This window comes from Emys orbicularis, chromosome 2 (assembly GCF_028017835.1).
Source record: "Emys orbicularis isolate rEmyOrb1 chromosome 2, rEmyOrb1.hap1, whole genome shotgun sequence".
Lineage (NCBI taxonomy): Eukaryota > Metazoa > Chordata > Testudines > Emydidae > Emys > Emys orbicularis.
In genome coordinates, this window is record NC_088684.1 from 284,338,966 (window position 1) to 284,365,163 (window position 26,198).

A 26,198-nucleotide genomic window follows, 5' to 3' on the forward strand; every position below is an offset into this window, starting at 1 on the left:
TCTTTGAAAATGCCGACTACTAGAGTGAAGAGCTGGGTGTCTTTGCTGGAGTCCTGAAACTTCTTCAAAAGTAAAGATATGGAGCAGAAATCCTTTGTGGAAGTCTGCGCAGATGACAAACTTGGAATCGCCTATGGCATAAATTTCATTGCGGATTTCACTCACCTACTGGTCTCTTGGAAGCAAAGTGGTAATCTTGCCCTTCATAAGTCAAGTGCTTCTTGATGCAGGCAGTGAAGAGTAGCCTTTTACTGCTAAAAGGTGTCCTTAGTGTTGCTGGATGGCTATTCTAGTGGACTAAGTTTTATAGAGTAAGGGAAGCTTGCCCATCCTGCCCTAAAAGTGGCTAGATGTTTATCCAAAGCCTCTTACCAAGTGTAGGGTAACATGATGGTGTGTATAATTCTCTGCTGGCATAAACTGACCAAGGCAATGGATCTGTGTCAGTTGACATCAGCAGAAAACTTGGCCCAATATTGCTATTTTTAGTTGTGTGTACTAATACTGGTCTTGTGTCTGTCAACTTCTGGAACTGTTTAGCCTAAAGAAACCAGAAAAGTGTTCTATAGAAAATGTTATACAGTATAAATACAGATATGTTCCTCCTTCACCTGGTGGGACAGGGTAAACGCTAAATATTCTGGGTTAGTAAAAAAAAAAAATAGAACTTCCTATCCTGCACAATCAGCAATGCAGATTCCCTCAGACAGAGACAAACACCTACAGGATCTCTATCAAGTGTTCTTAAAACTACAATACCCACCTGGGGAAGTGAAGAAACAGATTGACAGAGCCAGAAGGGTACCCAGAAGTCACCTACTACAGGACCCAGAAGTCATCTACTACAGGACAGGCCCGACACAGAAAGTAACAGAACGCCACTAGCCGTCACCTACAGCCCCGAAATAAAACCTCTCCAGCGCATCATCAGAGATCTACAACTATCCTGAAGGATGATCCCTCTCACTCACAGACTTTGGGAGACAGGCCAGTCCTCACTTACAGACAGCCCCCAACCTGAAGCAAATACTCATCAGCAACTACACACCACACAACAAAAATACTAACCCAGGAACCAATCCCTGCAACAAACCCTGTTGACAACTGTCCGCATATCTATTCAAGGGACACCATCATAGGACCTAACCACATCAGCCACACCATCACAGGCTCATTCACCTGCATATCTACCAATGTGATCTATGCCATCATGTGCCAGCAATGCCCCTCTGCCATGTACATCGGGCAAACCAGACAGTCTCTACGCAAAAGAATAAATGGACACAAATCAGACATCAAGAACTGTAACATTCAAAAACCAGTAGGAGAGCACTTCAGTCTCCCTGGACACTCAATAGCAGACTTAAAAGTGGCCATTCTTCAACAAAAAACTTCAAAAACAGATTTCAACGAGAAACTGCAGAACTGGAATTAATTTTTAAACTGGACACCATCAAATTAGACCTGAATAAAGACTGGGAGTGGCTGGGTCACTACAAAAACTAATTTTCCCTCTGTTGATACTCGCACCTTATCAACTGTTGGGAATAGGACACGTCCACCTTGATTGAATTGGCCTCGTTAGCACTGACCCCCCCCCCCCACTTGGTAAGGCAACTCCCATCTTTTCATGTGCTGTAATATATATACCCGCCTACTGTATTTTTCACTCCATGCATCTGATGAAGTGGGTTTTAGCCCACAAAAGCTTATGCCCAAAAGGACTCCTAGTTGTTAATGCAGATTCTGTATTTGTAATATGAATATCTGCTAAAGGAACCCCTTCAAAGGCAACTATAAGCCCCAAAAGTGAGTGTGATCACCATTCCTGTTAGATAAATATGGTAAGAGTGTGTAACTGCAGTGAACTGCTGATACAAGAATAAACCTGAGAGGGGTGAATGCACTATGCAGGGTATGCTGCAGAGATACCTGCTGTTCAGTTATTTCAGGTCACTTACAAATACAGTTGAAATAAGTAAAGTATAAAACTTTGAAGTGGAGTATGACAAACTAAAGTTCGCTAAAAATAGTTCCATATATGAAAGCTAGTTGAAAACTGAGCAAGATGAGTCATTTTACAGGCATTGTTGATAGAATTTCAGGGTTCCAGGAATGGAAGATGAATGTCTTTCTGTTATAGTAACAGCTGCTCTCTGTCCATTGGGATATAGTGTTTGCCCATCCAATGCGTAATAATTAAACAAAAGTTATTTCATAGCAGCCTGTGTGGAGGATTATACAGGAATTTTATCTTTCTCCATTTGGAATGCTCTTGCTCATTAAAAAAAAAAAAATTAACCTCTCACCTGAATTTTGTGCATTTCCCCCCCCAGATACGTCTAGTGGGGAAAGTTAACAGTTAACTGGGAGTGTAAGTAATTTTAAATAAAACAATAAACCAGGAGGTTTTAAGTTTCACTAAATGCACTCGTCCTTAAAGAACGTGTAAATTCATTTTTCTCAGAACACTTGAATGGTTCAGCAGCATTTGGATACCTTTATTGTGTGCTTAGTTTCCTGACAGAAGCTTTTAGACACTAGTCTAACTTTAGACATGTAGATTTCTTTTTATTTAATCTCCGTCTCCATCCTTGTCAAGTGCTAATACAGGGCTTGACTCTGATTTAATTTACTCGGTCTGAACCTCAAAGTAACTTGAAGTCATCTGAGTTTCACTGGTATAACATCACTATACAGGCCTGTCTACGTGAGAGGTTTTTGTACTGGGTATAGCTACCCCTTTGCCTTAATGGGGTTTTAGTGATTTGTTTTAATTATTAGAATGGAGTCTTCCAACATTTACTGGTTACAAAGTAGCAGCCGTGTTAGTCTGTATCCGCAAAAAGAACAGGAGTACTTGTGGCACCTTAGAGACTAACAAATTTATTTCAGCATAAGCTTTCGTGGGCTACAGCTCACTTCTTCAGATGCATAGAGTGGAACACACAGACAGAAGATATTTATACATACAGAGAACATGAAAAGGTGGAAGTATGCATACCAATTGTAAGAGGCCAATCAATTGAGACGAGTAGAAACAGGAAGGCTGGCTTTAATCTCTCCTTCCTCCACCTGCTGGAAGTTTGCTTTAGTAGCCACTTGTCATTTAAAATAATGGGAGAGGATGTACCTTATAGTGGAATGCAATGTGGTGATCCCCTTCCTCTGTACTCAGTGGTCTTGTGCATTTTAGGGGACTGCTGAACTATGCAGTCGCACATGGAAATAATTTTCCACCTGAGTCAGATGATAAAGTATGTAAGAACTTGAGCCCTGTCTATATTACCTCTTACACCCTGGCTACTGCCCCTGAAAAACTTCAGTCTATATTTTCCCAGTGTAGATGCAACAGGAAAGGTTACTTAATGAGAACAAGTTTCCCAATGCAGGATTTATCTAGGACTGGGTCAGCATGGAATCATAGAAATGTAGGGCGGGAAGGGACCTTAAGAGGTCATCTAATGCTGACGCAAGATTAAGTAACACTAGACCATCCCTGATAGGTGCTTGTCTAACCTGTTCTTAAACACCTCCGCTGACCAGGATTCCACAACCTTTAAATAAGCACTGGAACAGTCTAAAACCTCTCCAGCGCATCATCAAGGATCTACAACCTATCGTGAAGGACGATCCCTCACTCTCGCAGATCTTGGGAGACAGGCCAGTCCTCGCTTACAGACAGCCCCCCACCCTGAAGCAAATACTCACCAGCAACAACACACCACACAACAAAAACCAGGAACCTATCCTTGCAACAAAGCCTGTTGCCAAATCTCAAAAACGGATTTCAACAAGAAACTGCAGAACTGGAATTAATTTGCAAATTGGACACCATTAAATTAGGCTTGAATAAAGACTGGGAGTGGATGGGTCATTACACAAAGTAAAAACTTTCCCCATGCTAATTTTCCCCCTACTGTTACTCACACCTTCTTGTCAACTGATGGAAATGGGCCATCCTGATTATCACTACAAAAGTTCCCCCATCCCGCTGATAATAGCCCACCTTAATTGATTAGTCTCATTAGAGTTGGTATGGCAACACCAATTTTTTCATGTTCTCTGTGTATATATCTCTTTCCACTGCATGCATCCAATGAAGTGGGTTTTAGCCCACGAAAGCTTATGCCCAAATAAATGTGTTAGTCTCTAAGGTGCCACAAGTACTCCTCATGCTTTTTGCTATAGGAATAGTTAACAAGTCTATCCTAAAATTTAACTAAAATTTCCCTTGCTATAAACTAAGCTGATTACTTCGTGTCCTATCCTTGATGGATGTGGAGAACAATGGATCACTGTCCTCTTTATAACAACCTGTTATATATTTGAAGACTGTGTCCCTCCTCAGTCTTCTTTTCTCTAGATTAAACATGCCCAGTTCTTTCAACCTTTCCCCATAGGTTGTATTTTCTAAACCTCTTAACATGTTTGTTTCTCTGCTCTGGGTAAGCATGATGTGTAGTCCTCGATCCAATACCTTCCCTCCCCTATTAGTTACTTACTGTGCTCTGAGCAGGGTCAGATGGCATGGTTAAAACTCCTGAGCCCTGTTTACATTAGTTTCCAATGGTGAAATATTTGAATTTTCCCTCCTTCATTTATGACTGATGGGAGTTAATGGGAAGTAGTGGAGTCATCAGAGGTATACAATATGTTTCTAAAGATGTGATTTCAAGCACATTCTTTGATCAACTTTCTGATTCAAATATATAAAACTGATTTTTGAGAGGGCAAAGAGGGAGAAGGAAACCCTTTATTTCAACCCCCAAATTCCTTCTAGCTGTAGAAACATTGTCAGAGTAATTGTAGCCTTTTCAAATCTTTCTGTGTAGATGTTAGTCTAAGAAAAGCCATTCTGTATTGATGAGTGTCGCTATTTTTACCAGTGAGATATCTGATTAGGTATCATTTGAATGATATAAAAGTGGCTAATGCTTAAAATTCCAGCTGTTCATGAGTGCTGCTTCATGGATATGAAATCAGGATCTATTTGTGGGTTATAATTCACTACCTTTTATTGTTTTGGTCATTGTGGGATATAGATAGGTCAGTTAACTTTATCATCTTAATTAAAACTGGATTGAATTGTTGAATGTGATTTGGAGACAGTGGGTTTTTTTTTCCCCCCTTGTTGTTGTTGTTGTTGGTAGAATGCTGCAATGGGCTTGGTGAGGATTGTGCTAGAAAATTAGCACAGGGTACAAAAGCTCATATTGCCAAGTAAGTACAGTGTTTCTCCAGCTAATTGTGGCCTTGAAGCATATACTATAAAGGTCATCTTTGTTAGTGAACTACAGACTTCTCCTGAGAGACAGAAATCCGTGTCTTTATCAAGGATGAAATCTAGGCTCCCTGGTTACACAATTGAGCTTTGCTATAATTTGGACATCATTAGGCTCTCTAATAAAGCAGTAGATCATTCTAATCAATGGTCTTGTGCTTTTCTGTCTTAAACGTATTTTTGTGTGTGCATTTCTTATGATGTGATATATTTTTTTTTCCCCTTCTTCTTTTCTGTCTCCCTCAAGAGCAGGGGCTCCCAAACTTGGTTCACGGCTTGTTCAGGGTAAGCCCCTGGTGGGCTGCTTTGTTTACCTGAGCATCCGCAGGTACGGCCGCTCGCAGCTCCCAGTGGCCGCGGTTCGCTGTTCCCGTCCAATGGGAGCTATGAGAAGCGGTGGCCCGGCCCGCGCCACTTCCCGCAGCTCCCATTGTCCGGGAACGGCGAACCACAGTCACTGAGAGCTTCGAGCGGCTGTACCTGCAGGCGCTCAGGTAAACAAAGCATCTCGCGGCCCGCCCAGGGCTTACCCTGAACAAGCCGTGAACCAAGTTTGGGAACCACTGCTCTAGAGGAGGGGGTCTACAGGAGGGTCAGGGTGGAAATCACCAGTTTCTGGTATCCAGGGATTTCATTCAATCACAGACGGGTAACCTATGTGCTAGTACACTTCAGCTCTCGTTCTCCTGGCCCTTTCTTTTCATAAAGACTCAATGGGAAGAAGCCATTCTGGAAAGAACTAGCTGAAAATTTTAGGTTATTTTTCTATTAAAAAAAAAATGTGAACATCCTTTTAAATGAGAAGTTTCATTTCATTCAGAGATTTTCTGAGAAGCAGCCAAAAACCAAAAAGCTTCCAGTTTTTGAAAAACCAAAGAGTGTCTGTGACAACTTTTGGTTGGGGGGGAATAAAAAGGGGGTGGGTGGGATATTTTTTTTAACACATTTTTGTGGACTATACTTTCCATTTTCCAGTCAGTGCTAGACCTAATTATTTATTTATTTATTTATTTTATTTTATTTACCTGGAATTTTTTTTTGTTTTTTTAATGTGGGTATCTGCTCTGCCTCTAACTTCTGGATCATAAAACTTAGACATTTCTTAGAGTTCCTTTATTGATCACTCTGTGTCTTTAACCAGCTGACATCTTCTAGTAAGATAGAGGGATGGATCTTTGTCACTTATTGTGTGGGTTGGTCTGGGTATAACCTTGACAGCAGTGCACAGAACTGTGTTTTGGCAGAGTTTGCCATGTGGATTTGGAGGCTCTGTAATTTTCGACTTTTATTCATTTTTTTTTAACATGGGTGCATCAAGCAATGATCAGCTTGTTTGCTCTGGTAGCCTAGAAGTGCCTATATCAAGTGGTGTTGGAGGTTATTGCTGCAGTGATGTTTAGTTGTCTCTTTAGAGCAGTGCTCTCCAACCTTTTTATGTCCAAGATCACTTTTTGAATCTAAGGGCAACCCAGGATCTGCCCTGTCCCTTCCTCAAAGCCCCGTCCTGCTCTCTCCATCCCCTCCCCCCCCCCCCCTCATTTTCACCGGGTTGGGGTTTGGGAGGGGGTGCGGGCTCTGGGTTGGGGTCGAGGGGTTTGCAGTGTAGGAGGGGGCTCTGGGCTGAGCCTGGGGCAGGGGGTTGGGGTGTAGGAGGGGGTGACGGGTGCAAGCTCTGAGGGAGTTTGGGTGCAACAGATGGCATCGGGCTGGGATAGGGGATTGGAGTGTGGGAGGGAGTGTGGGGGTGCAGACTTTGGGAGGGAGTTTGGGTGCAGGAGGGGGCTCCAGGCTGGGCCAGAGTGTTGGGGTGCAGGAGGGGGTCCAGGGTGCTGGCTCTGGGAGAGGATTCAGGGCTGGGGGTTGGGGTGCGGCCTCCCGCCGGGCAGCACTTACCTTCGGTGGCTCCTGGTCGGCGGTGGGCAAGGTGAGTCTAAGGCAGGCTCCCTGCCTACCCTGGCCCCACACCGCTCCCGGAAGGGGCCAACGTGCCCCTGTGGCCCCTGGGGGGGGAAGTGAGTGGCACATGGCTCAGCGTGCTGCCTCTCTCTGCAAGGACTGCCCCCACAGCTCCTGTTAGCCAGGAGAGCTGCAGGGCAGTGCTTGCAGAGAGGGGCAGCGCACAGAGGGAGACCCCTGCCCCCCAGGGCCGCGCTGGCTGCTTCCGGGAGTGGTGTGGGGCCGAGGTAGGCAGGGAGTCTGCTTTAGCGGCAGCCACACTGCGCCGCCGGAGATGGCGATCGACCGGTTGGTGACACTATTTCTCTAAAGCAGTGATCTATTTTATGTCCTGCTTGCCCCCCCCCCCCCCCACTCTGAATTCTGGGCACCTCAGAATCTGTTCTAATGTTTTTATCCTTGAAACACCTCTGTGAGGTTGGGAAGTTCTGTTATTCCCATTTTACAGATATGGAAGTGCGGCACGGAGAGACTGAGGCTATGTCTTCACTAGAAACGCTGCAGCTTGGCTGCTCTAGCACTTCAGTGACTCATTATAGTGATGGGAGGGATTCTCCCATCATAGTTAATTCACCTCCCCATTAGTAGCTAGATCATCATAGCACTGTCTACACCAGGAGTTAGGTTGGCTTAACTACGTCACTCAGGGTTGTGGATTTTTCACGTCCTGGAGTGCCATGCTTGGTATACCTAACCTTTTAGTGTAGCTCTGGTTTGAATGACTTGCTCAGGGCCATATAGGAGCAGGGTCCTGAACTCAAGTCTCCAGAAAACCAGTCTAGCACCTGAATCATGGATTATCCTTCCTCTGAACAGCATTGCGGGGGGTGGTGGTGGTGTTGGAGAATCTGAATTTGACTTGGGGAGTCCTGTAGGAAATGTCTATGTATCAGTCATCACCATAATGCTTCCCTGAGTCCGTTGTGCGATTTAAGAGAGGAGCTGACAAAAGAGAAGCATAAAGCATTGGCGATCTAGGAAAAACAGAGACTACAGTCATTGGCTTCAACATATTTATCTTCAAATGTAACATTCCCATAGTACCTTTAAGTCGAAGTGGAACCCAGATGAGTCCTTGGGAAATATAACTTCCTTTGGACAGCAGAGTAGGGTTAACTGCAGTATCAGCTTCACTTGCAAATGCAAGTCTTGTGAAAAGTACACCTCATCTGGTAGTGGGTCCATGCATTTGCTTTGTGGCACTAGACAAGGATTGTACTTTAAAAAAAAAAAAAAAAAAACCACACACAGAAAAGTATTTCATAGTATAAGCAAATGAGCCAAAGTCACCAGTGCCGTCTGATTTAATGGATGTCTTTCCACCAGTTGTATGGCAGGGGGACTTTATCTATAGTGCTGTCCCTCAGGAATCATGCATGTTGTTAAACTTGTTCACATTTTACTGAAACAGAAGATTATGTGCTCTTCGTTAACTCGCATCAGGTTTCTCTGAGATGTGACCATGGGTCTGATCCAGTCTAGCAATTCCTATGTTAAATACAATGAGTCATCGTCTTGTCCCATCCCTGTTCCCACTCCTACAAAAGATGTGTGATTTTATTTGTAGTAGGACCGTATTGCCAACTTAGGCCTTAAGAATCATGAGTTGGGGGGAAAAATCATGATAGGTTTAGAAATTGTGAATGTATAAAAAATAACTTTGGGGTTCTTTGTCTTTGCTTTCTGGTTTCTGAGCCTTCAAGGAGCACTCGGGTCCACACCAGGCATTGCAAGATTTACAATAAAATGGTGGGAGATGGTAACACGGGGGGCAGACAGATACACATGTTGGATTAGAGTTGTGAACCTGCTACTCTTCATAGTATGTGAAAGTCTGTTGCAGTTCTCCTTCAAATAAAACTTGTTTTTATTTTGCTTCAACACTCATTGCCAAAGCAGCCTGTTGCACCTGGTTGCACTCTAACCCCACAGCTTAACCTGCTACTTGTGGAGTGAAAACACAGCAGGGTTAAGATTTCCAGTCCTGTTTCATTACTTTCCACAAAAGTAAGAAAATGTGGACAAGTGCCCTTCAGTATTATGTGGATGGTCAGATCTACTATGGAAAGGCAATCCATGTGTTTGGTAGCTCCAGCCTTACAAGCCTTTGTTTTACAGACAGGTTTTCCTCTTGTGCTAGTGTTCGAGGATTTACTGGGTTTAGTTGCCTTTTGATGTTTAAGAGCTGCCAGGAAGTCCAGAAAGCTGCTGGATCGCTCTCATGCATCAGGAAGTAGGACTGTATCACTCCTGTCTTAATCATGTTCACTGGCTTGCTGTCCATCTCTGAGGGCATCCTGTTTTTTTGCATCCTCGGTGATATTTGTGAGGGGTTTTCACTCTGACAGGAAACAGTCAGTTGTGTCTAGGTGTATTTTTTGGGAACCAGTTTTCTCTACCATCTGTTCTCCAACTTGCCCTCTCCGGTGACTTTTCTGCTGCTCTGAGGACAGTATCTGAGAGGTAACTGCAGATGCTCTTCAGTAACTGTTTTCTCACTTGTCACAATGACAAAAGCTGGACCTGGAGAAAGGGCATAGGGAGGGTGTAGTCTTGATTGCCAGCCGGTTTGGGGCTTTTTTGCGGCAGCTGCTTTGGGGAAACAGGCCCCTTTGAAGAGGAAAGGTGGGAATGGTCCCGTGTTTCATGGGTTACATCTTGAGCATATAGGAAAGGGTGGCCTGCAGTTCAGAGGAGGACAGGGCTGTAGCTAGCACTCCTACAATGAGCTACAATTCAAAGGGATCTTGATAAATTGGAGAACTGGGCTGCAGACAACAAAATGAAATTCAACAAAGACTAGGGTGATCAGATGTCCCGATTTTATAGGGACAGTCCTGATTTTTGGGTCTTTTTCTTATATAGGCTCCTATTACCCTCCCCCCCCCCCCCACCTCCTGTTCCGGTTTTTCACACTAACTGTCTGGTCACCCTAACTAAGACAAATGTAAGGTGCTACGCTTAGGGAGGGAAACCCAAATGCACAAACACAGAATGGGGGAGAACTGGCTTGGCAGCAGCACTGCTGAGAAGGATCTGGAAGTTGTGGGGGAACACAGCCTCAACATGAGTCAGCAATGCGATGCTGTTGCAAACATTTTTTTTTTTTAAAAATGTAGTTTTGGGTTGCATTAACAGAGGCATAGTATGCAAGTGAGGGAAGGTGATAGTTCCACTCTACTCAACGCTGGTTAGGTCTCCGCTGGAATGCTGTGTCCAGTTTTGGTCACCACTGTATAGAAAGGTTGTAGAGAAACTGGAAAGGATCCAGAGATGAACGACAAGATGATCAAAGGGATGGAATGCGAGCCATATGAGCAAAGGCTGAAGGAACTGGGTATGTTTAGTTTGGAAAAGAGATTAAGGGGCGACATGATAGCGGTTTTCAAATACTTGAAAGGCTGCCAAAAAAGATAGAGAAAAATTGTTCTCTCCTGCCACAGAGGGCAGGACAAGAGGCAATGGGTTCAAACTACAACATAGCAGATTTAGATTAAATCTTAGGAAAAACTTCCTAAGAACAATAATAGAACAATGGAACAGCCTGCCTAGGGAAGTCATGGAAGCTCCTTCACTGCAGGTTTTCAAAAGGAGGCTGGATAATCATTTGTCTTGGATGGTGTAGATGCAACAAATCCTGCATCTTGGCAAGGGGTTAGACTAGATTACCTTTGTGGTCCCTTCTAACCCTGTAGCTCTGATTTTATGAGTGGCCTTGGGAAAGCTCTGGGTGATGGCTATATAGAATCCCCATAGGTTTGCTAGGTCATATTTTGAGTCCCCCCCGCAAATTGTGGCTGCCACTGAATTGCAACCTTCACTTGACTCCCAGCGTCTACCTTGGGGCAGGGGAGGTCCACTTTAGTGTCTGTTAGTCTAAAGTAACCCCCTTTTTCTTCTTCGAGTGATTGCTCATGTGTATTCCTCCATAGGTGTGCGTGCTCGCCACGTGCACCGGTGCCGGAAGTTTTTCGCCTAGCAGTACCTGTAGGGGAGCACCTTAGTGACCCCTGGAGTGGTGCCTCCATGGCGTGGTATAAGGGGAGCTGTGCGCTCCCCCCACCCTCAGTTCCTTCTTGCCGCCAGTGAAGGTGCTTCGGAACTGCTCTGCTCCAGCTTTGCTGTAGCTCGTCCCCAGAACTGCTTGTTTGTTCAGTGTATGGTACCTGTAGTTAGTTAGTTAGTTAGTAGTTTAGTTTTAGTTTAGTTTAGCTAGAGCGCCCGGGCTGGGGCGTGCCCCGGGTTTTAAGTCGTGTGACACTTGTAGGCGATCTATGCCAGTGAGTGATTCACATGCGGACTGTTTACGCTGTTTGGGGGAAGCCCATCTCAGCGATCGCTGCAAGATTTGCAAGTCGTTTAAGCCTCGGACCAAGAGAGAAAGGGACATTAGGCTCCGGGCTATTCTGATGGAGTCGGCGCTGACCCCAGCTCCGGTGCGCCGCTCCGAGTCGGCACTGGGCACCGTGGTGTCGGTGCGCGGTGATCCTTCGGTGCCATCAACTAGTCGGCACTGCTCCCCATCCACGGGGCATGCCAGGAAGGCTATGAAAAGGCCTTCTTTGCCGCGGCACCGGAGTAAACCCGGGACAGAAGCTAGACCCATGTTGTACAGTCCTTGATCCGCACCGGCCTCTAGGCCTTCGACTCAAGTCGAGTGGAGTATCCTGGCCCTGCAGGTGGCCCGGGATATTATGTCCATGCCGGTACCAGGAGCACCGCCGATGTCGGCCCCGTGCTCCAGAGGCAAGCCGCTGTTGGGATCTCCACAGTCACCCCTGGCTTGGTACCGGTCGAGGGAACGTTCCCGACGCTGTTTGCCACCCAGCAACCGTTCAGGGCAAAGTCCACGTGGATCGCCCTCGATGCCCACCAGACTGTCTGGTTGGGTCCTCTCAGCACCGCTCCGCCTCGAGGAGCGAACACCGACGGGATCGAGGCAGACGACGCCAAAGGTCCTCGTCTTGGAGGGGCTATCGCAGCCGGTCACGGCATGAACATCGATATGGTTCCCATTTGTCGTCTCGCTCCAGGACTCCACCACGGCACCGCCTCCACAATCCCAGGCATCGATTGCTGGCATCTCGCCATCGTGGGTCCGCCCGCCAGAGCCGATCGCGGAGCAGCTGTTACTGATGGTACCGGTCCTCCACATTGGGATCGCGGTCCCGTGGTCGGCATTGCCCCCAGCGCCGCCGCTCCTTCCAGTCCAGGGACAGCAGCAGGTCGTATGTCAGCCCGGCCTCCCTTCGTAGTCATTCATCGATGGGCCAGGCCGAACAGACCATCAGCCTCCCTCTCCAGACCTCTGAGGAAGGAGTCAGTGGGACGTACATCCTTGGCACCGTGCCCGGAGACCAACCGGGTGGTGAACCCTCTGGTGCCGGTGGACACACACAGTACCGCGCCGGCCTCCTCACCCTCCCCGGATGAGGGGATTACGGCCCCTCCTCCCTCTGCCCGCAGGAGGACTTTAGGGCCCACTAAGAACTCTTAAAAAGAGTTCAAGCCTCCGTCTCCAAGCAGAGGGGATGGAGGAGCTCTCGGACTCCCTGTTTAATGTACTGTGCTCCTTGGCACCGGGCAGGGTGGCCTTGCCTCTCCACGAAGGGGTGGTGAAAATTTCAAATGTCCTGTGGCAACCCCAGCCTCATTGGCCCCCATCTCTAAGAGAGTGGGATGCAAGTATTTTGTACCCGCCAAGGGGCATGAATACTTATACACCCACCATGCTCCTAACTCCCTGGTGGTCGAGTCAGTCAACCACAGAGAATGGCAGGGCCGGCCAGCCCCTACCCCGAAAAATAAAGATTCAAGGAGGCTGGAAGAAAAATGTATTCATCCTCGAGCTTCCAGTTCCGGGTGGCGAACCACCAGACTCTCCTGGGCCGGTATGAGTTCAGTCTGTGGGGCTCCCTGCCCAAGTTCGAGGACTCCCTCCAGGAGCACGACATGAAGGAGTTCAAAGTGCTGGTGGAGGAGGGCACAGCGGCTGCCAGGGCAACCCTGCAGGCAGCCTCAGATGCAGCGGACACAGCCACGCGGTCCATGGCCTCCGTGGTGTCCATGAGAAGGGCGTCATGGCTCCTGTTCTCTGGGCTGCCCAGCGAGGCGCAGACCTCCCATTTGATGGCAAAGCTCTGTTTGTGGAACAAATGGATACAAAGCTGCATGGCCTGAAAGACTCCTGCACGACTCTCTGGACTCTGGGTCTCTATGTTCCGGCTCCGGCTAAACCTAAGTTCAAGCTGCAGCAAACTCCCGCTCAGGCCACCCATTCAATATACGAGACCGCTTATAAGAAGTCGCAGGACTATAAGAGGCGCCCACAGAGGCAGTCTCAGCCTGCTCCCCAGCCTGGGTCCTCCAAGGGCAAGCAAGCAGGGAAAAGGCGGTTTTGACGGGACACCCGGGGGCGCCCTGCCGGTGGGGCAGGAACATTACCAATTTACGGTCCTCCTGTTTGGCCTGTCCACTGCCCCCAGGGTATTCACGAAATGTATGTCGGTGGTGGCGGCCTACCTCAGGCGCTGGGGGGGTTGGGAGGGGTCCAGATCTTCTCCTGTCTGGACGACTGGTTGGTCAACGGCAGCTCCCGGTCGCAGGTGCGGGATCACGTGGTGCTCCTTCTGTCCACGTGCACCACTTTGGGCCTGTTGGTAAACAACACCAAGTCCACGTTAGTCCCGGTTCAACGCATAGAGTTTATCGGGGCGGTCCTAGACGCCTCATCGGCCAGAGCCTCCCTCCCACCAGACAGGTTTGAGACCCTGAAGAGGTTCATCAACACGGTCACAAGGTTTCTGGTGACAACAGCCAGAGGGTGCCTTCAGATCTTGGGTCACAGGGCTTGCACGTACGTGGTCCGTCATGCCAGACTCAGGATGAGGCCCTTCCAGCTCTGGTTGGCCTCGGAGTTCTCCCAGGCCAGGGACGGGATAGACAAAGCCCTCACGGTGCCTGAGCCAGAGATCACCTCCCTACGGTGGTGGTCCTCCCCGAGAAACATGCTCCAAGGGGTCCCATTCAGGGGCAGGGCCTCATCACTGGAGCTGGTGTCCGACGTGTTGCACCTGCAATGGGAGGCCCATGGGGGGAACATTCAGACCCAAGATCTGTGGTCGGCTCAGGATCTGACCCTCCACATAAAGGTCACGGAGCTCAGGGCGGTACGGCTGGTGTGCATGGCCTTCTGCTCGCACCTGGAGGGCCGGGTTGTCAGGGTCCTCACGGACAACACGGCCTCGATGTTCTACTTCAACAGGCAAGGTGGGGCCCGATCCTCTGCCGCGAAGCCCTCAAGCTATGGGACTTTTGTATAGCCCACGACATCTGCCTACAGGCCTTCCGTCTGCCAGGCGTCCGGAACGTGCGGGTGGATCGCTTGAGCAGGGACTTCTCTCAGCACGAGTGGTCTCTCCACCCAGAGGTGGAGCACGGACTTTTCCAAGTGTGGCGAACTCCCCAGGTGGACCTGTTGGCGACTCAGCAGAACCGTCACTGTCCCCGGTTCTACTCCGGGGTGGGGGCTGGGACGGGGCGCTATCTCCGATGCCATCCTCCTGTCCTGGTCAATCCAGTTTCTCTATGCCTTTCCCCCGTTCCCGCTAATCGGCAAGGTCCTGGGAAAGATAAAGACGGACAAGGCCCAGGTCCTTCTTATTGCCCCGGCATGGCCCAGGCAGCATTGGTATGGGACCCTCACGGGCCTGGTGGTCATCCCACTGTGGCCATTGCCGTCCTGCCCAGACCTGCTCTCCCAGGACCAGGGCCGGCTCCTCCACCCCAACCTAGTGGCACTCCACCTCACGGCGTGGCTGCTCAGTGGTTAGGTAGGGAGGAAAGGACGTGCTCGGAAGGGGTTTAGTGTGTCCTCCTAGAAAGCAAGCAGCCCTCCATGCGCCGAGCCTACTTGACAAAATGGTCTTGGTTTTCCAGATGGGCGGATGAGCGGGGCATTTCCCCGGTGGCTGCCCCGATCCAGCTTATTCTGGACTACCTCCTTCACCTTAGAGCCCAGGGCCTGGCGCCCTCGTCAGTCAGGGTGCACCTGGCGGCCATATCGGCCTTCCATCCGCCGGTCCAGGGCCACACGGTATTCTCCCATGCTATGATGGCTGATTCCTTAAGGGGTTGGATCATCTCTTCCCATATGTTAGGCCCCCAGTTCCGCAGTGGGACCTAAAGCTGGTGTTGGCCTGTCTCACAGGGCCCCCTTTGAGCCGCTAGCCACGTGCTCCTGGTCACACCTCTCATGGAAGGTGGCCTTCCTGGTTGCGATCGTGTCGGCTAGGCGGGTCTCGGAACTCAGAGCCCTGACCTCCAAGCCCCCGTACACGGTGCTTCATAAAGATAAGGTGCAGCTCCACCCACACCTTTTCTGTAACTGGTGTTGCTCATGTCTATTCCACATCCCGCCCCCCTTCCCCTCTGTCGGAGTTGTCTGGCAAGAAGGAACTGAGGGTGGGGGAGCGCGCAGTGCCCTTTATACCGCGCCATGGAGGCGCCACTCCAGGGGTCGCGAGGGCGCTCCCCTACAGATACTGCTAGGGGAAAAACTTCCGGCACCGGTGCACGTGGCGAACACGCACACCTATTGTGGAATAGACATGAGCAACACATTTTGAAGAACACCAGTTACGGAAAAGGTAACCGTTTTTCCTTCAGGAGTCCCACCGGTCTTGCACTTTCTTTAAGGATGGGTTTTTTGGTGTTTTTTTTGTAGCTTCAGATTAATTGTCATTAGTACAGAGCCCTTAAAACCATGGCTGATAAAGACTTCTATTTATATTTCTAAAAAGTGTAGATGGTTGTTTGGGGGCAGACTATGTATAGAGCTTATAATTCTTTACACACATTCCTCCTCCTTGTGTTCAAAGGCCTGTAGAGAGAAAATTTGATCAAAACCATTCCTTTCTTACTTCCTCCACCTCCTGGGGTGAGTTCTCAGCAAGGCTGCCAGAGAGGTAACTGCAGTTCCTTCCATCTGCCTCCTGCGTCCCATTAGGAGGTCGCTTTTCGCATTTTAGCGATGTCTGGGCAAGCTCATGGACAGATGGGTGTTCGCTGTGACTTACAGATGTTGCATGAGAGAACTCACAAATGCAGATATACTGGTGTAGTCCTGTTCCCCCACCACACACACTCTTGAGTTATATCCTCTTAAATGCATAAGGCATTACAAAAAAAAGTGAGATTCAACTGGCTAGCAGTGTTGAAGTAGAATGATACGGAGATCTTCTCTAGCAGATTGTGATCTTAAAAATACTTGCCAAAACTTCATACGGTTAAAGTGTCAGGTCCATTTAGGCCCAAAACACAAGTTTTTTTGTTTATTTGTTTGTTAAAACAAACAAAAATTCTTTTTTACAAAGCTGAATATTAAAAAGGTAAATAACTTTAAAGGAATGCCTTCTCCTGTAGTGTTTGCAACCTACACATTCCAGTGCTCTGCCTACTAGCACATGGGAACCTGAAAGTGAAACTGATCAGTCTATTTTCATTGTCCAAGTTGAGCAAAGGGTGGGAAATAACTGTAGCCTACAGTATTAATGACACATAAGGACTTCTTTAAAAAAGTGTGATTATTAAGCTAACACTTTCCCTCTTAGGGGTCTAGAGGGCCCAGCTGCTGAAAAGAGGCTGAATATTAATATGTTGTGAGGGGAATAATCGGGATGTTTGTAAGAGGAAACAAGATGGTCTGTCTCTCTCTCTCTCCTCTCCATCACCTTCCCTTTCTGGTCTCAGCTCCCAAGTCCTAAACCAAATCTGCATTTAAAATGCTGCATCAGCCCAGCTGTGCCGTTCAGTGAAGACAGTACTACGCTGATGGGAGAGCTTCTACTGTCAGCGTAGTTAATCCACCTCCCCAAGAGTCAATAGCTGTCTACACCAGGGGTTAGGTCGGTATAATTGCGTCGCTCGGGGGAGGGGGTGTGGATTTTTCAAACCTGAGCAACGTAGTTATACGGATGTTAGTTTATAGTGTAGACGTGGTCTTATTTTCAGGTGAATTAAAAACATTTCTGTTGTCTGCAACTCCTGTATACAGTATTTGCGTACCCCTTGCTCTGCTGAGTGGATTCTTGCAAGACACTAGATACTACTCTCCCGCTTGTTGACAGCGTACTTTACTTTTATTCAGCACGAATAACACTGGGGCCTGATATTAAGATGATGACCCCTGCATAATGTAAAGAGGAAAAGTCCACAGTATGCATTAGCTTTCTCTACCTGTTTGTTTTACTCGTTCCTCCTAGATTAGTGGCAGTGACTGACAGAAACCTTATTTTTCAAGTAAGAAATTATCTCCTCTAGAAAATACAAAGGTTATTGTGTATACGTGCAGCCTTTCAGCTGTGAAAGAAATAATGTGACCTTTGTTCTTTTAGAATTCACCTCAGTTGATCCACCCCGCATGTCCTTTAAGGTAAGCAGTCTAAGTAGCTGGCAATCAAAGTGGGGAGGGGGAGAGATAGCGAGCCCATTTGAGGCTGACCTGGTGCTATCTGACATTTTACATATTTGAAGAGAGAGACGATTTCTATAAATGTTGTGTGGGTATTTCTGTATTTTTAAAGACTGCGGTTCATATAAATCTTAGGAGAGAATTCAGATATACTCTCATGTGAGGATCTTTATTCCTATACTTATTTTTTATTGTTAGCTTAAGCCTTCGCTTCTGCACACACTTGGATGCTTCACTTTACCTGAATAGCCCCATTGAAGCCAATGAGACTACTTGCATACTTAAATGTGTGTAAATGTTTGCAAAATTGGGGCCTAAATTTTGAGGATTCCCCAAATTAGTTTCGAGTAAATTTTTTTTTTTTTTTTTTTTTTTTTGTGAAAGGGGGGCAGGAGGGTGTGTGTTCAGGTGTTCCTGTCTCCTATTTTTTGGAACAATAAACTATAATTCCAGTCCTGGCCCAGATGGTTTGGGAAAGACTTCAGGTTCTCCATTTGTAAAATCAGGATAAAACACACATGCATATTCTCTGGGGTGTTGTGAGGATTAAAGTTTGCAAAGAGCTTTGAAGATGAAGCCCTTATTATTGAGGCAAAAAGATCTAGACTACATTGCCTCTGCTACAAACAAAATATTTTCAAAGATTGGTATAGTTTGGGGTTTCAGGAATTCTGGAACAATAGACCACTCCTCCCCCACCAACTTCCAGCCAGATCAGGTTTCAGAACCTAATACTATCTTTGTGGTATGTACCTCTATGTGTTTTGAATGATTAGAGGGAGACCATGTCAGTCTCAATCACGTTTTTAAATTAAAAAATTTAAAATTCAAAGCTAATAAACTTTGGACATTTTGATTTTTAAATTTCTAATTTTGTTGACTGTTGAGCTTTCTTAGCACACAGTGAAAAGGCTTAAAGTCTGCCGTGCAAATGGTTGATCATGTCTTTAATGACAGCTTGACAGCTGGCTTCTCTGCCTGTGTTGGTTGGCAGATGACCTGAAATGGCACACATTTGTGGGGGAAAGAAGAGAGGGAGCTGGAGTGGACTTTCCTCTCATGGCTAGGAATGTTTTCCTTTCAGTTGTTTTTTCTAGAGTGCTGACTCTTTCATTTTCATTCAGTTGTGATTAGTGAATGGCCCAGATAGAAAGGAAATAAAAGCAGAATTAACATAGATGATTCAGGACAGCATCTGAAAGGAGAGGAGTGGAGGGGGCACGCACACAGTAGCTCAAGTGTGGTAGGTGTGCGTGTCCTTTCTCTCTAATAGTCTTTCGAAGACCTGTCATAACAGGAGGCTCTTGGATTCTGCCTCGTTTCTCTAAAATCCATCCCATTCTCCATGTTTATAATAGACGCATTGCTCCCATGTGTGACTTAATTAGAAAGGTTTGCCTTCTGGGGGAGGCATTTGGAAATACACTACTGATTGGTAGTAGCTTGGAGCCACACATTTTTTGCTGCATTCTCACATACATCTAGCCAGGCAGGTTAGTCAGGACTCTGCCAAGCCAACAGGTGGAAACAAAACTTTCTGGATCTGACCCAAGACCAGAGTTGTGATAATATCTTTGAGATGTTTTTCTGCTGAGTGGGGGAAGGGGTCGCAAGCAGAAATCTCCATTACAGATTTGCACTTGTTGCAGCCGTATTCTTGTCAGTGCATAGGAAAATGCAAGTTGCCAAACCTCTGGATCCTTCAGCATATGACTCTTCCCCTCTCTCCCCTTTCTTTGTTTGCAGTGAGAGAATCCTGTCTGACTCACTCCTTGGATGCCTTTGGTCCCCATTTCCCCCCCCCCCATTCCATTCCAGCATGGATCACCGCTTCCCAAAGGGCTTTCAATCAGGCAGGCACAGAAGAGGGAAATTTTGTTTTTGTTTTCTTGCCACACTTGCCTGCTACACACGGTCACCCATACTGCCTTCAACCCAGCCAGTTGCAGCCTGAGCCAGCTGCTGTATTCTATCTGCTCTGCAGTGTCTGGTAGCAAAGTCCAACTACAGCCTTTTCCGTTAGTGGCTTGAAAAAGCTCCCTTTGGTTTCTGAAGGAATCCAGCTGCAATGCCTAGTTGTTGAGGATGTTTGAATATAAGGAGGAACCAAATCCTTTTTTAAAGCTGTGATCAAAACTCAGTGCCATAGTTCAGCCAATATACCGAGAAGCTGATAAAATCTGGGAAGTCACCTTTAGGGCATGGGACTTACTCTGGTTATGTTAGATGCACATTTCCTCTTGATTTTTGTTTAACACCTCTTCTTCCAGGACACTGCAAATGGTTGCTAAAGTTTCTCAATGGGCTGAATGTACCACAAGTGAATCCTGCTTTATTCCCCAAAACAAATAAACCTTTTAATCCTAATCATGACCTATTCCACAGCCCTCCCTTCAGACTAAGAATAGACTCTTATTTTTCAGACTTCCCTTCTCCCAAAATCTCCAACAGAATTTGAAAGGATGTATTTCAGAAGCTTAATTTAAGCTTACGTTAGGATCTATTATAAGCCCGCCCCCCCGGCAAAAGGTGTCCCTTAGAGATTAGGTTCCCGTCTTTTGAGGGGATTCTCTGTATTGTGGTCTGAAAGAAAAGCAGCTTCTTGAGCCTTGGTTCATTCGTTCATTCTGGTTACCATACATCAAAGACTGTATGATGTGGCCTTTTGGCTGCTGAGTATTGCATTTCACACTCCCTTCCTCCTGAGTCATGCAGGTGGCTTGACTGTATTTTTCTTTACTTGTCTGGGCTAGAGACTGTCAGGACTAGGTCCTTGGATTGCTCTCTCCAGATGTACCAGTAACAGTATTCACCGCAGTTGGTGGATACTGACCCTTGCCATACAATGTCATAATGATTTTGTTTTGACCTAGTTGTCAGCTACATCACAGATCAGTCCCCAATTATGCCATCTGTTAACTGTCCAAATTCATGTGCTTTAGCTTTATTGCATAGTTTTATAACCTAATGGACAATTGCCTCACCAATTTTCAAATGGCTATCAATCAGTTTAAATCCCTTTCGTTTCCCTACTGCATATTTCCAGTGCTTCTGGACCTGCCGCGTGAGGGATTTCTCCCTAAATGATTTGTCTTCAATAACACTTGCTTCAGAAAGCCTTGGAAATGCAACAGTTCTCGTTCTCTGCTCCATTTTTGCCAAAGACTTAATAATAAGGGATGACACTTGGAAGTGATGGGAAGACTGGTCTTTATTTCTTGGATTCCTGAGGGGTTTATGACAGGGTCATGAGTCACAAACTCCAGTAGCTATTGTTACTGCACCAAAATGAAACTCCTTCCGTAGTTGTTCCTAGGCGAGCAGTTCTCCGGCTTTAATGCTGTTTTCATGAAGGGAGAAAAAGTGTATTTTTAAACCCTGGTTCAGCTAACTTGTGTTACAATCCTAGTGGAGACGAGGCAATTGTTGTTTTAGCTCATGTTAGCTGGCCAAGGTAAGCCCTAGGCTCCATCACACCCCAAAAGTTTACCTGGACCAGCTAACATGAGTTAAAACTATGGCTATGTCTTCAAATGCCAAAAAAGGTGGGGGTTTTACAGCGAGATAACTAATTCCCAGATGAGAACAGACCTTTCCCCCTAGTTTACACAAGGCCTAAGGCCCAGCATACCACATCTGAAACTCAGAAGCTCCTGGCAAATCACCTTCCTAATTTTACTGCATGTAGTTACAGCGGGCGGTTGTTCTGCTACTATAAACCAATCCTTGTACCACCTGACTGGCCTGTATGTCTTTTGTGGTACTTACGGGGCCATTTGAGAACTGCTGAGCTGAGCTATGCAAACTGTTTTGGGAAAAGAGAGATGTTGGCTCTCAAATAGCTATGATCTTTGGGTGAAATCCTAGCCCCACTTAAGTCAAATGGAGTTTTACCAATTATTCCAGTAGGGGTTTACCCTTTGCGTCAAAGGCAGAAAATCCTTTCCATAGCACTGTTGCTGTAGCTCTTGCAACTCCTCCCCCAGCCAAGCTTTTAGAGACGAAGCCTCCTTCCTCTGTTTTCCCCCCTTCCCCTGATTATCGAACAGTAAAAATAAGACTATCAGGATCCAGAGTTATGTGACAAACTTGCACTTATTTCAGCACATGCATAAATTTTACTTTATAATTTTTCAGTGTTGCAAAAACAAATTACACCATCTTCCTTTATTTCTAATCCCCCAATCCTTAGATTGGACGTGTGGTTTAGAATAGCTGATTTCCGACTTCAGTTGTTTAAACGCAAGGCGTTCTGTGCAGTAGGCCATCAATGTGTTGTGCATTTGGGGGTTAGACTAGATGACCCTTGCAGTCCCTTCTAACCCTATGATTCTGTGATTAAGGCCAGGCCTTGGCATTTGTTTTTAGTTTGTAATCCAATACCCAGCTGCTTCAGCGTCAAACTACAAGCAGCTATTTAGCGGGTCAGCTAGTGTTAAGGAATGCATTGTGGTGCTGCTTACTTCATGTAGAAGGCTTATACACAGAACAGTGAGGTTCAATTAAAAAAAAAAAAAAAAAGCCCACAAATAGAAGCTTTATGTGGATGTTAACCCACATGGAGAGAGTAATGTGACACAGAGAGCTAGATTTATATCCTGTAGTCTACACAAACATTCTTGGTGATGAGAACTGAGGCAGTTTTCAGTGTGTCAGGGAACCGGACCAACAAAAATGATAGATCTGCAGCTGTTCTGTTGCCTCATAATCCCTGGCTGGGGAGGGCGTGGAGAAAAACCACACACACTGAAAGAAATTGTGATTTACGTTGTATTTGTGTTTCATGTACCCTGGGAACAAACTGCAGTTTGGGCTCTAATTTTGAAAGAAGGCATTACCTGAATTCAAATATTGGGATGCATTGTGATCACGCACAATATCAGCAACACTTGAATTCCTAGTGTTGCTTTAAAGAGGAAATAAACATTTGAGTAGATCAGCACATACATACATATGGCTTCTAAGCATTCCATAGTTTGCTCATCTGCAGGTGGCAGCTTGAGACACAACATATTTCAGAAACTTTTGAGTTTGTAACTTCTGAGAATGATACTGGAGGAAAAATATGTAGACTCGTGCGCACATGTGCTCTCCCTCTTATTTGGCTTAACTCTTGAACAGTTTGTAGTGTAAATCCAACTTTTAAATTAAGTAAACATAGTGCCTGCAAGAGTGCCATGCTGACTGAAGTCTTTTATCTATAGCAAGCAGCAGCAGTTTCCTATCCTGACATCTGTCAGATTTTCTCAGCCCCCTTGTGGATTGACCATCTCTAGTGGTGAGATGTCAGTTCAGTTTCCCAAGTCTGTTGTTAAATCCTGGTGGTGTGATACGGACTCATCTCTGTTAGGAACTGGATTAAGGCCACCATTTTACACAGATGGCTAAATAGTCATTGGGTGGTATCTACTTCTGGCTGCTGCTGATTGGGGCTGGGGTTTGAACCATGGACACAGAAGGATACAAGTCTTTGTTGTGTGTTCCATTTCCAATCCTCTGAGCTATTCAGTCCAATAAAACATTTATTAGGTGAGGTGCTATGTGCCCCAACCAGTGTCAAGTTTCCAAAGTATTTGTAAGTGAGAGAGCATAAGAGAATGTCAAAAGGAATTCATTACATTGTACTTGGATAGTCTCACTGCCTAATATCTGGCTGTAAGGAGTGTGGTAACAAAGTAGGGCTTTTAGCTATGGACAGCTGGGATCTGAAATGCACTCTGCTTTTGCCTCTCCAGAGTGAGAAGCATTGTAGCAAAGATTCTTAAGATTCAGACATCTCACTGCCTCAAAATAAGTATAAGAGCTGACAGACCCCTGGCTAGTCATCAACAGATCGAGGAGATAATCCTAAAGATGGCTAGTCCTGTAGGTTAGAAAATAAATGTTCATAACAATCTGTCTGGTTCCTATGTTGTAAGGAATGGACAGTGGGGACACTTATTCTTCTGCTAGTTAAATTCCTAGGTCACTATCTGAGTCTTATCTCCAAGAACTGAGCAAAGAAAAGGGATTTGTTGACTCACTATAGTTATTAAAGATGGTAAAATGGGTTGATGACCACATACATACTGTACAGACATCCAGTTGACAGCTAGACACCACATGCTGTATCAAAACCCAAGACCTGGTACTGCCATTTAAGCTAGAAGTAATCCTCCATTAGCTGTCAACAGTATTATCGCATATGGCCTCTTGGTAGGCCAGCCACTGAACTGAAATTATAGTTGCAAATACTTGAGCAGATCAGACATAGTATCTAGATAAAAGGCAGTGGTACACTCACACAATAGTATTTTAAACTGTACTGCAACAGAAGTCCCTTTTTGTGGCTTCACTAGAACAAAACCAAACTAATACATCTTTTGATATGAAGCTTTTGGATCCTGACAAGGAATTCAAGTCTCTTAAAAACAAAAAACCCATACTTAAAAATCCCACCAACCAAAATACAACCATGGAATTGTGACCACAAACATGGGATCAATTTAAAGGACCCCTGGTTGTGTGGCCTGATCTGGTTTCACAACAGATATCCTTGTGACTTTTTATGGCCCAGGGATAATCTTTCTATTGTCTGGCTCAATTTGATTTAACAATTGCCTTGAAGTGTTTTAAAGATGACTTTGCTCTTTCTAGCAGTTTACCTTTGTGTAGCATGGACACAATAAATATTCCTAGGAATGGTACAAGGAAAACCAGCATGTAAAGATCAGCAAGATATAAAACACAGGATGGGCATATGTATGACAGCACTGTGGCAAAATACAGCTGGTCTTAAGCAAAGTGCCATTGACTTCAGTAGACGTTTGCATGGATAAAGATGGCATGATGTGACCTTGCATCTATCTTGTGTCTAAAGATATTTTAAATGTAAAACTTTGCAGTTTATTGCCTTATTTTAGGGGCTTCTCTCTGCTCAATAAGCGATAGTGTTAGGCCCTAGAAACAGCTTAATAAAGCAAGGTTTGGAGTAATACCTTTTCTGTGCCTGTTACTGTTGGATTGAGATCGCATTAGAGATCTGCCTTGAGTTTGCAACTATGACCGTAGGTCAGACTTTTATCAGAGCAATTCAGCATTGCTTATCAGATCCCTGGGTAGGAGTTCAGTTTCATTGGTAAAGGAAGAACCTCCTTTCAGTGGAGAAATGAATTCAAGAGAAATTGGAGAGACGGTGGTCCACACATGCTCCAATTCCTGTTACATTAAAGCGATGGAGGACAGTGAAAAAGAGAGTCGTGTTCTCTTGACAGACATTTACTTTTCATGTCCTGGGAAGAAAACCCACAAGTGTCCTAAAAATAGTGTGGAGGAGGTATCCTTAGGGAATGTGTAAACTTCTGTATTGAAGACTATTCTACCTTCTTTGAAACAGAATAGTAAAAATGCAAATAGGAGTTGCTACTATTTTATACAGAAGGTCGTGTACGAGGCAGCAAAGCAGGATCTACCTACTTCAAAGCTGAGTGCTGCCAGGTAGATTTCTTCCTGTATTAGTGAGGCCTTTAGAGTGAGGCTACGTCTACACTACCCGCCTGAATCGGCGGGTAGAAATCGATCTCTCGGGGATCGAATTATCGCGTCTCGTCGGGACGCGACATTCGATCCCCGAATCGGCGCTTGTACTCCACCAGGGCAGGTAGGAGTAAGTGCCGTCGACGGGGGAGCCGCGGAGGTCGATTTGCCGCTGTCCTCACAGCGGGGTAAGTCGGCTCCGATACGTCGAATTCAGCTATGCTATTCGCGTAGCTGAATTTGCGTATCTTAAATCGACACCCTCCCCGTAGTGAGGACTTAGCCTTAGAGAGGTATTGGATCCTCTGGATGTATTCGGCCATGAGTGGTGGTTGTCTAGCTATTTCTAAAGAAGAATACCTCCTTCAGATCAAGAGGCTTGTATAGGTGGCCACTTCATTCTCATTTTGCTGCTTTCAGTGTCAGGATGGGTTAGGTATCTAGCCGTCTTTGCAGTGTCCTTGGTCCAAGCTGTAGTGGCCTGCTGCCTGATTTTCTGTTGAGCTACTTTCTGTCAAATCTTGGGTAGATACAAGAAGAGCTGGGCATGTTTGATGCTACTTCTTTCACTTCTGTAAGATCTGGTGCACAAATCAAAGAGACAGCTCATACCTGGCCCACTTTTGACAGACAGATCCCCTCTACTTTTAAGTACCAAGATTAAAAACTAGCTGATAGATGTAATGACTTCTTGCACATATTGTTTTGGGGTGGTCTAGAAATAGTGTGCTGGTCTTTTTAACAAACACATATTAAAGATTTAATAGGTGATTTGAGACTGAATAAAATCATACTTTTACTATCTGAAAATTAACTTTAAAATCCTAGGCTAAAATTTTCAACATTTTTGAAAATCAGGCCACAGGTCAATGTAAGTACCAGACTTTAAGCTCCCAAGTTTGACAAAGTTGTGCATGGCTTCTTAAAATTTGTCTCCAAACTGAGAGGAATCTTTCCATGTTGAGCAGCTGT

At 45.9% G+C, this 26,198-nt stretch overlaps 1 protein-coding gene across 1 annotated transcript in view; it reads left to right on the forward strand.

Annotated features, from left to right (window-relative positions):
- The first annotated feature begins 13,192 nt into the window (after positions 1-13,192).
- Positions 13,193-26,198, forward strand: part of ACVR2B (activin A receptor type 2B) — a 135,252-nt gene continuing 122,246 nt past the window's right edge. The window contains exons 1-3 of the mRNA XM_065398474.1: positions 13,193-13,372; positions 13,726-14,504; positions 15,179-15,335. Of these exons, the coding sequence (XP_065254546.1) occupies positions 13,193-13,372; positions 13,726-14,504; positions 15,179-15,335 (1,116 nt within the window). The remainder of the gene's footprint in view (positions 13,373-13,725; positions 14,505-15,178; positions 15,336-26,198) is intronic.